Here is an 11,360-nt window from a genome sequence, read left to right as displayed (position 1 = left end):
AAAAAAAAAAAAAAAGAACAAGGACCCGGTCTTCTGTACCTCAAGTTCAGTCTCCCGCCTGTTGATGTCATCCGTGGACTGATTTAACTTCTCCAGTTCTCCCTAACAAAGAAAAGAGGGAGAAAAAAGATTTAAAAGATTGTCTTTTGTTTCCAATATGACTCAGCCCATTACCTGCAAAATTACTCCAGCACGATTTGGGAAGAGGGGTGAATCAATATTAATTCTCAAGAAAAATAGTTGAGCCTTGGCTGGCAGAGCAAATGAATATCAGCATTTCTGAAACCTTTTTCTTGATGGTATCCCTTTTGAGACTGTCACAAGGTCCTAGGAATTTGTCTTTTTTTAGGTCGAATATTTATTCCAGGTTTGTGACCAGAGATAAACCCACCTGTTACAAATGGTTTAGGGGCTGAATCAAAACAGTACCTTCTGCCTTACAGCAAGAACTTTGCAGAAAAGACAATAAAATAAGGCCAAGCCAAAAGTATAAACCCAGTGAAATGATTTAAATCGAGGGCAGAATTCTGGCATTAATTCATTGGTGGCTGAGTATTTTTCTATAGAGATGAAAATCTTTTCAAACTGCCAATTATTCAATATCTCTAGGTGGTTTTTTTAAAAATAGCTTTTAAAAATCTGTCTTTAAAGAAACAGTTACGAACTGAAATTTTGTAAAGAGTACCCAGCAAGAAGTTAACTCGTTTTACTCTGCAAACAAAGGATCTTGTTAACACAATTCCTGTACCAAGAAAACAAGATAACAGTAGACCAAACTGATGATTTTTTTAAATTTTCTAATGCGAAGATTTTTCCACCTGATCTTATCTTGCTAATCTGCCAAAACAATTCATTGAAACCGCAACAGTTGAATTAAATGAGCTTTAATTGATCTGTGCACTGAAAAACCAATTAGGGCTCCAGGAATCGCAAAGCCTACTTAAAAGCAATATATAAAGATTTATGGAAAGGGTAGAAAAACGGGTTTTGGATTTGCTGTGCTTTTTGCTTAGAGAGTGAAGAGATTAAGCTGTCACTCCTAGATCTCCGGTTGGAAACTGTTTTTTAATCATCTCCCTTAGAAATGGAGGCACAGAGAGCCAGGCCAATCCCCTTGCCTTCTCCCCGCGTCAGCTTTGCGCATCAGTTGTTCCTGATTTCTATTCACACCCGACCTCATATAACAAGGAAAAGCTGGGTTTTAAAGCATTTCAGGCCAAGTAGAGGGTTGAAACAGTGATGACTGTAAAAAAGCTTCAGTTCAGTAACAATGAATAAAAGGAGGACGAAGATGGCTCAGGCCGGGCACCTCTGCCAGGTGAGGACTCGGAACCCATGGCACCGGTGCCAGCCCACGCTGCAGGGGCGAACAACGCCCACCCCGGACGGCCAACCCCTCCTCCCAGGGCCAGGAGGCTGTGCAGCGCCCGCGGCGCCGGGAGCCTAGCTGGGGTACCCCCGCCCCCTTTTTCCCTTTGTTGCACATCCGCTCAACCGCTGGGCACGCTGCGGCGACCCCCGGATTCTGCCCGAGGTCAACCCCGCAAGATATTCGGGCCGCATCCACGCGGGCACTGCAGCCTCCGCATGAACCGAGTGAAATCGGGTATCCAGACCCCCTCTTCTTGCCCCTGGAACCACGTCGCCACCACCCCCACCCGGGACCGCAGACGCGGGAGCGGCGAGGCGGGTGCAGATGCCGACCTCCGCGGCGGCCCTCGCGGAGCCGCGATCGGGGCGCCCCCGCGCGCCCTACCTGGATCCGGGGGTCCACCTCTTCTTCCTCCTCCAGCTCCTGCTCTATCCCCGCTTCCTCCTCCTCCTCCAAGTCCCGGGCCGCCGGCGGGAGCTCAGCCGGCTCCTCCGAGCGGCTCCGCTTCAGCGCCGCGTCCATGCGGGCAGCCGGAACGCGAACCGCGCGGCCGGCTTCGGAGAGGTGGCGGCCGCCGCGGGCTCGGTTGGAGCCGTCTGGCCACAGCCGGCACCAGGAGCCGCGGTTGACACTGGGTTGCCGCTCGCCGATGCGGATCCCTCCAGCGGAGGCGGAGCGGAGGAAATGGGCGCGGCCGCCCCCTTTCTGCCGCGGCCGTCAGCGCAGCGGCGCCCGCTCCGCCCTTGGGCAGCCCGCGCCGTCCTCAGCGCTGCTCTGCCTCTGTTCCTGCGCCGGTCCCGGTTAGCCGGGGCTCGTCACAAAACCCCGGCTCCCTGAAAATCTCCAGCGTGGTGAAATAAGAGAGCCCTCGCCCCTTTTTAACTAAGCAGTATATCACAAACTACCCAAAGTTGGCCGCCTACTTTTGGGGACGTTTTTTCCTTCCCTCCTCGTCAAAGGCAAATTGATTGTATGGAAGGAAAGTTTGGGGTATTTCCACTCTCTGAAGTCACTTTTAGAAGCCTGTATTCAATGGCCCTGGACCAGCTTCAAGACTCGCTCAAACCTTTCCTTGACTGTAGATGCTCCAAGCATGTTTCTCCCCTTGGGTGAACCTTGGGAATTTTATCCACTTGAAGATTTCTCCAGAAAAGGGAACAGAAACATATACTCGCATAGATACAAAAGTGCAAAGAGGTTAACCAGCCGCAGCTCCATGCATGGATTTTTTGTCCAAAGGCTGTGGCCCCCCACTGGGCAGAGCTCCATACCCAAACACCTGTGCTTTCATAGTTGTGGGATGGTTCTACCCGAATAGCCAGGGAGCATGGAAAATCTATGGATCAGGGGTGTGGGTGGGTGGGTACAGCCTTTTCGAGGAGAAGGTAAGTGTAACCCCTGTTAATGGGCACACTCTATCCGAGGATTTATGAGCTGGTGAGTTTCCCTGCCCACCCAGAACAAGTAGGTAGCCAGAGCTCCTCTGGCAAACTCAACATCACAAAAGGCCAAAGAAGGAAGCGGGCAGTCTCTGCTGTTAGTTATAAAATGTCAGGGCCACTGTGATGTCAGGGGAGCACAAGGTGAGGTGACCTTAGCAAAGGAGAAAGGACATTGTCACTGGCGACCGTTAATGTCTTCTTCGTTATGCAAGTGCAGAATATGTACACTTTATCCACAGAGGTTTGTGGCCCATCAGCTCTGAGTTGGGAGGACAAACTTACTTGAGAAAGCAGATTCTTTCTGAGAACCTATCATTAAAGCCACTTGGAAAACTTGTTTCTGAAGGTTTTATCAGAAACTAAATTGAAGGGTTACTCCTTGGGCAAGGTACGACCCTACTACACACACTGGCACCGTGGTCCACTGTCAAAGGAAATCTGTCCTGGCTCCTGGAGGTAATATAGGTTTAGGCCATAGATTTGTTTCTGAAAAGGTCACACCTATTCATTGTTCTTTAAATCACGAGAGAATCAGCATATCTTTGAAAGATCTGAAGTTCCAGTGGTGATGAAGGCAGGGACAAGATAGCCATTAAAGGTCACTTTGGGAGAGAGCCACCATTGTTTCCCCGGTGGCTCGGAATTGAGCCTATAATTGAGCTGGTTCATCCCAGCTGTGAATAACCTGAGAGACAGGTGGAAAACCAGAAAAGTGAGGTCAGCCCTGCCTCTAAATGCTTCTCAGCTGGTGGAACCCCAGCCTCACCATTTTAATCTCTAAAATACATTTCTATTTAGCTTAGATCTAAGACCAATAAAGTGGTTCAAATGCTACCATCGGTCATAGGGAAACTGCTCTAGAACATCAAGTCAGAGTTTTTTTGTTTTTTTTTTAAGAGACCTGGGCCAACTATAGCATTAATTCCCATAGTGTTCTGAAGTTAACATAAGGAAAATAAATAAACCACATCAGTACTATATATTTCTGTTGGTACATGTGTATGTACATAAATGCATAGAAAAAGGTCTGGATAGACCCATTCATACCCAACAAAGAGGATATTTCTACCCCTGGGAAAAGGGGGTAGGGAGGGGTTCAAGATTGGTTAGAATAGGAGGGATCAAAGAGAACTTTTAATCTCTCGATGATGTTTTCATTTTTTACAAGGGCGTATTTATGATTATTTGTGTAAAAATAAATTTAAAATAATACATACTGTATTAGATTTCTATTGCTGTGTAGCAAATTACCACAAATTTAGCAGCTTACAACAACACTCATTATCTCACAGTTCTGTAGGTCTGAATTTCAGGCAGGTATAGGTATGACTAGATTCTCTCTGCTCAAGGTATCTCACTGAATTAGGTTTTCAGTCAGGCTGCATTCCTTTCTGGAAGACTCTGAAGAGAAAAAAAAGTATTTTCATTTCCTTGTGGTTGTAGGACTGAGGTCCCATTTCTTTGCTGACTATCAGCCAAGAGCCAATCTCAGCCACTGGAGGTTTTAACCTTCATTCTGTGCCACGTGGCCCCCTCCACCTCCAAAGCCAGCAACAGAGAACCTCACTTGTGTTCAACTAATGAAATCTCACACTTCAATCTATTCTTTAGGAAGAACCCAGTCCCTTTTAAGGGTTCACTTGATTAGGTCAGGTCCACTCAGAATAGTCTCTCATTCTTAAAGTCAACTGTGCCATATACATAACCTAATCATGGAAGTGACTCTCATTATATTCATAAGTTCCCAAAATTATACAGCAGTATGTACATCAGGGAGCAGGAAATGGGCCAATCTTATAAATTCTGCCTGCTGCACATACTAAGATGGCTTGTAAGCCAAGCAGATGCTTGATATTAATTTTAGCTGGCATATTGATCTGGAGCGGTGGCTCTGAAAGTATGGGCTGGAGACCCCTGGAGGTCTCTGAGAACTCCATGAGATCGAAACGACTTTCATACTAGTACTAAGACAATATTTGCCTTTTTCATTCTCATTCTTTCATGAGTGTATGTTGAAGTTTTCCAGAAGCAGACATGTGATATCACATATCTTTTAATTGAATGCAGAGATATGAGGATCCAGTTGTCTACTATGAAACTACACATTAAATTTGCAAAAATGTAAAACCATGCCCTTCTTCCCACTATTTGTTTTGTTTTGAAAACTATATTTCTCATTTTGGAAACTAGTTATTTTTCATAAAAAAAATATATTTATATTAACATAAACGATAAATAGGTTTATTGTTATTTTTAGGTGAATGAATAAAGTTTTTAAAATCCTGTACAGTAACCACATAAAAAACAACTCTTTGAGATCTCCAATTGTTTAAAAAATATATAAAGGCTTACTGGCCCCAAAAAGTTTGAGAATCACTGATTGAGACAAAATGTGTACTCTAGGTTTGTTATCCTTTTTTTAATGTGTATTTAAATGTTCTACTTCCTCCTTCATTCAAAAGATGTCTCCCCGCACCCCAGACCTATGCTGGCCACTGGTGGAGTATTATAAGCACAGTACATTTTTGCCCATTTTAGAAGACTTTAAATATAACTTAACAATTTTAAATGATTGAGGAGATGGTTAGACGTGGTGTTGTTCGAGTGGCCTATCTTCTGTTATTTCCTAGGATCTATATTTTATCGATTCTTATAAAAAAGTTATCACTCAATTATAATATTGCACCTTTGGAGAAAATGGTTAGCTTTATAGTGCTTTGTCTGTGATGTGGTTTCTGAGCACCCGCTTCTGCCTTGCCAGGCTTTGGGTGGGTCCCAGTGGTGCAGGGCTCACCTATATCAAAGCTGCAGTTTCTTAGCAGAGGCCTGATCACATCTTGCATAGTGTGGGCAGTATCGGGGGTGGCTGATGACATCTAAACAAAAATCTTGAGTACTGCTTTGCTTGGAAACCACATTCCTGTTTGCTTTTTTTTACTACCTTCTTGCAGTTTGTTTACATCCAGACACTGGGGATAAATACACTCTATGTGTGTTTGTTCCCTGCCCACCACTTCCTTAAGTTGTAAATTTTCCTAGGTGAAAAATCACAGCCTCTGTGCTGTCCCAGTTGCCATTTAAAACAGCAGGCTGAAATTTGGAAAAAAATAGAAAAAAGGTATCTGGCAGAATGAGCCTGGGTTTACAGATTCCTCTGTAATGCAGCCTTATTTGTCATGCTCTGGTTTCTCTAGTAGGATTGAAATCAGCTTCTCCTTTTGTAACCCCATCTCCCCACTGATGTCACACATTTACAATCCAAGCCTCATCCTCCCTGAATTATAAAGCAAGCAGGTCTCCAGTAAAGAGACCCTCTCCTTACCTGGTCCACCCATTCTGTGCAGTGGTGAGCACTTGGGAATGTTTCTGTTTCTGTAAGTGTGGAGAAAAATTCGATTTTGTTTCATAAACACTCACAGAAAATCCTGTCATCCTCAAGGCACTTTCCTGTATTCAGGTGAACAGAGTGTGCTCAACCTGTGTCTAAAATGCACCTCAGCCTTTCTTGTGAAAGGACAAACTTGTTTCCCCCGCAAACTCATGAATCCAAGAGTGGAAGAAGGAGAGGAAGTGAGATGGTCTGCTGACCTCAGAGCACTTGGATTTAGTTTAGGGCAGAAAGAGGGGTGCTGCCGGCCATTACTGTGGGTGAAGGGGACAGAAGTTTCCCTCCAGAGACGGAAGCATCATGTGCAGAGGTCCTGAGGTGGGAGTGTGCTCCAAGTGTTGGAGAGAAAGCAAGATCGATGTGGGCAGAGCAGAGACAGCAAGGAAGATGAAATCAGAGAGCTGCAGGTGGGTAGGCCATGGAGGGCCCTCAGGTCACAAGGACACAGTAATTAGAATCTGTGCTATAGAAGTTTTGGTTGGGAAGGTAATGAATTCATTTTTAGAGCATACCAGTTTTAAAGGGAAAACCCTGAAAGCTCAACTGCCTGTCATATTTGAAAACCAGGATCCAGGTTATCCAAGGGTTGAACAAAACACTTTAGAAGGTCTTTCTTGTTGCCTCGATACACTTCCTTGCCTTAGCAAGTGTGTGACAGCTCATCCCATCTTTGAGGATCATGTTGGTTTTTATTTCTGACACTTGGTGGCCTCTGGGAAACAGGTACGGTGGAGATCTCTTCTTTTGGTGGGGCTCACAGAGATACAGAGACAAGAATTACATTTGAACTGGGTTTCAATCCCAGCTATGCCATCTGGGAGCTGACTTTGGACAAGCTACTTATTCTCTCAGCACCTCAATATCCTCACCTGTAAAATAAGGATAATAACACCTGTGTCTCCCTGTCAGAGACATTGTAAAGGTTAAAGAAAGTGATGTTTATAGAATGACTGGTACATAACAAAACTTTAATTCACAGTGGTTCCCTTGCCTTTGTTCTCCTCCTCTGCCCCAGGGTTTAAACCTAAGGGCATCAGGTATTTCACCTAAGAGTTTTTTTAATATCTCTTAAAGTGAAATTTGCAAGGTAAAAGTGGCCAGCAACATTAATTTAATACATTTCTGAGCACCTACGACATGAGTGCTCTATTCCAGTTACCAATTTGAGGACCCCAAACATGTAAATGACAAAGTCCTAGTGTCATGCACCTACAAAAATTATGCCCCAAGGAACCACATGAATTCTTCATTGTGACGTTAAGGCTCTTTCTGTTAAACTTCAATGCCATTTAAATGAAGATTTCCTGCAACATGGTGTGGTTCCCCCCCCCCCCAACTTTACATCTGCTTGTTAACCCCTATAAAATACATCTCCTCTTTTGGACTAAAAAAGGAAATAAATCTGCATTCACACCGCATTCTAGTAGTAGTGACTGAAGAAACTGAAAATCAGCATCTTTTCTAAGCCCACCTATAATTTTTACATGGCGCCCTAGGCCAGAGTTTACAAACTGGGACCTACTGGCTGGATCAGACCCTAGAGCACGTGCTGTCTGACTGACATGGTGCTTTATAAATTTGAGCCAGCAGTTAAAACTCAGGCGTTGCGACATGAAAATTCAGACTTCCCTGCTTGGCAAGAGTCTGGAGATGCGAGGAGTGACTGATCCCTTGAGAAAGGACTTGAGCTTTCAAGTTAACCTCAGAGCCTTGTTGGCAGACCCTCTTACACCAGCAGGCTGCACCCCACCCACCTCTCTTCAGCACCCCATGGTAAGGTCACAAGGGGAGGATGATTCCTTCTGTCTTCCTCTCACTTTCTCTTCTATTCTCACAGCCCCCAAAGGATCATGGCATGTGGCAAGATGGATGAGTTTTAAAGTAGACCTCAAACCCTTCAGCAATAGTTTTCAGCCCCAGATGACTGGTTCTCAGAACTTAAGGAAGTATAGAAGCCAGTTCTTTGAAAGGGATTGGGGCCTCTCTATCAGCGAGGCATCTGTTTAGTTCTATGATTCCAGTGACATCCGTGTGTTGCCAAACTGTCTTGCATTGTGGCCACCCCCCTCTAATGAGAACCTTTATTTTGTGTCCTAAATTGAATTAAACTCCACTCTTCTGACCCAGATGAATTACAGACCTGAGTACTTGGAGAACCCAGGAAAGAAATTTTGATGTTTATCTGTGATCTTAGAGGACTTGCAGATATCTTAAACGGTGCTAGAATCTTAGAGACAGAAAAAAGCCTTCCATTAAAAAGAAGAAGGTAAGTTCCATACACAGCAAACCAGTGAGCGTAACAGATTGCAGACTCAGTTGTAGAATGGATTTAAAGGGGAAAGGGCATTACTGTGCCCTTTGGAAGAAAGATGATTGATCACTGTGACCCAGCTTGCGTTAACCAGGAACAAATCATGTCAGCCTTGCCCTCACTTCTTTATTCCATGGTTTATTAGTCTAGCCAGGAAGGGAATACACAAGACAAGAGGTCTTCATTGTAAAAAGACAATTGTACAGCAAAAGGCTACGTAAGTAAATCTACTTATAAAGAAAACCAAAATTTCATGTGAAATTTTTTTTTAAGTTTTTACCGAGACTTTACCCTGCAAAATGAAACTTAAAATTAGGAAGATGAGTTATTTTCTTGTATTTTAAAAACTATTTGACAAATATTTTCTGACCATCTATTATGTGACAGCTTCTGGCAAGGAAGATGCAGCAGTGAACGAATTAAACAAAATCCCTGCCCTTGCTGGGGTTTCTAGTCTAAGAGAAGACAGAAAAAAAATTTAAATACATAAATGAGCAAAAGAGTTGCAATTAGTGATACTGATAATTGCTATGAAGGAAGGAAAAAAGTAGGATAACCTAGTAAAGAAGGCTGAGGGTAGGGTGCCCTAGGTGGGGAATGAAGAAAGCCTTTATGGATGTGACCTTTGAGCTGAAATTTGATGATGAGAAGGAGTCAGGCGGCCATGCTCTGGAGGAAAGAGGGATCTGGTTAGCAGAGACCCTGAAGAGAGAGTCAGCAGGACAGCCCGGGGGATGGTCAAAGAGTGAGCAAGGAGGATGGGGTGTTGAAACGAGGTGCCAGGCTTGAGCACAAATCAGATGATGTGGGGCCACAGGAAAGCATTTGGATTTTATTATAAATGTGATGAGAAGCCATTGGAAGTATTTACACTGAGGAATGACGCAATCGGATCTACATGTTTAGAAGATGACCATGGCTGCTATGCGAAAACGGGATGGTCATGAAGCCAAGAGTGGGAGCAGGGATACCAGTTAGGGGGCTAGCATAGGGGCCCCAGTGAGATGGCGCTACTTGGGCTAAGCGGTAGTGGGAGGATGAGTGGAGACAGATCATGATGTATTTTGAAGATAGAACCATAAAATCTGCTAGTCGTTAGATATGGGAATGGGTGGAATCAGAGGCATCAAGAATGATTCTTGAGATTTTGACCTGAGAAGTGGCTGAATGATATTGCCGTTTACTGAGCAAAGTAGGACAAACTTGAGAAACAGGTTTGAAATAAAGAGGTGTGTTTTGGACACCTAGGTCTAAGAGGTTATTAAACACTCAAGTGGAAATGTCAAGTACAAAGATATACACCTGAAAGCCAAGTCCACCGGTATAAATTTGAGAGTCAACTGAATGTAAATAATATTTAAAGCCAAGGGGCCTGGATGAGATCACTTAGGAAAGGGGAGATGCTGAAAGGAAGAGGACCAGGATTAAGCTCTGGGGCAACAAATATTTAGAGATTGGGCCTTAGACCAGAAGCCAGGTAAGAGTACTACCCCCAGCTCACTGTAAGAATGGCAATAACAACCACAAAAATGAGCAATCCACTGTCATGTTTTGGGGCTGGCTTCTTTTGGCATATTTTTCTGGTAAAATTGTAAGATCATATAATATGAAATTATTCAATTAAGATTTGACTTTCAAACATAATTATAAATAGTATAACTTTGGCAAAAATATTTAAGAGAATTGTTAATTTTCCCAGGTGTCTCCCTTACCCCTTTGAGGTTAAAATCATTCTCATTTTGCAGTCTTTTTGGTACTCATCCTCATAGATTTTCTTTAACACTGCTGTTTTATCATTTGTCAATGGCTTTGCAAATGATTAGGGCAGTTCCCCAAAATTGCTTTCCTATCTTGAAATCTTGCTTATTTTGCAAGACTGACAGTTTTACTTTGCCATCAATTTCTATGTTATTAGTGTTATATTTGCATTGTGTTGTTGTAGCCTGACAACTATAGAGAGAATAAGGAGAAAAGATTTTGACTCAATAGATGGGGGCAGACACTTGGTTTTAAAAGAAAGGAATGTGTGTCTGGTCAGTTTCTTAGTGATTTTAATTTTGTGTCATGATTATGCGGGTTGCCTATAGTAGAGTCCACTAGCTGTTCACTGACTATGTTCTCCTCTTCTTTAAGCACTTAGCTAAACAGCATTTCCCTACCTATCATTTGGCTAGGTGTGGCTCTGTGACTAGATGAGCAGCAGTGAGTGATATGGCACTTTCAGGCCTGTCCCACAAAAACTTCCCACACGTGTTCCTTTATGCTCCTTCCTCTTCTGTGACTGGATGCAGATGACAATGAGGCCCTGGAGAATGGCAGATCCATGAGGTAAAGAAAACCTGGATCCTTAAGTGGCTGCATGGAAGAGAGCATGCCTCTCCCCCCCCCCACACACACACACCAACCTGAGTATCCTGAATTGTTGTTACCCAAAGTACAAATAAAATTCCATTGTGTTTGACCATTAAACATATGGGTCTATTTGTTACTGTGGCTTAGCCTATCCTAAGTAACACACTGCTCTACTTAACTTCAGGAATGGGATAATGAATACCCAATAATGAGGAGTCTCTTATATATTTCAGCAAGACACGTAGCTGATATCCTGTGACTTCCTATTGACAAGCTGAGAAACATGGTGGTTAGCCCAAGTTAGAGAAGCAGTGACTGACTGGACAACCAAGCCTATAAGCTAATGAATCATGTTCAACCACACACATTCTTTAGGCTTAATTGTCAGCTGTCTTTTTCAACATTTGTAATAATGAATATAGAGATGGCATGCTTCTCAAATTTGCAGAAGACACAGTGCTAGAAGGGATACCTGGATTGCACAACCATGATTCA

General features: G+C 43.5%; 1 protein-coding gene and 1 long non-coding RNA gene across 2 annotated transcripts in view; one reads left to right on the top strand and one right to left on the bottom strand.

Annotated features, from left to right (window-relative positions):
* SH3BP5 (SH3 domain binding protein 5) overlaps positions 1-2,048 on the bottom strand; it is a 62,938-nt gene extending 60,890 nt beyond the window's left edge. Inside the window, exons 1-2 of the mRNA XM_039837099.1 lie at positions 1,757-2,048; positions 40-102 (exon numbers count right to left, since the gene is read on the bottom strand). Of these exons, the coding sequence (XP_039693033.1) occupies positions 40-102; positions 1,757-1,894 (201 nt within the window). The 5' untranslated portion in view covers positions 1,895-2,048. The remainder of the gene's footprint in view (positions 1-39; positions 103-1,756) is intronic.
* Positions 2,049-6,468: 4,420 nt separating this feature from the next.
* On the top strand, positions 6,469-10,907 carry LOC120582064 (uncharacterized). Its single transcript, XR_005647447.1, has 3 exons — positions 6,469-6,609; positions 7,790-7,975; positions 10,688-10,907. It is a non-coding gene; the product is annotated as an uncharacterized LOC120582064 (long non-coding RNA).
* Positions 10,908-11,360: the final 453 nt, after the last annotated feature.

This window comes from Pteropus medius, unplaced genomic scaffold, assembly GCF_902729225.1.
Source record: "Pteropus medius unplaced genomic scaffold, Ma_sr-lr_union100, whole genome shotgun sequence".
NCBI lineage: Eukaryota > Metazoa > Chordata > Mammalia > Chiroptera > Pteropodidae > Pteropus > Pteropus medius.
Note: the sequence above shows the minus strand (reverse complement) of the source record. Positions and strands in the feature narration are given on the sequence as shown.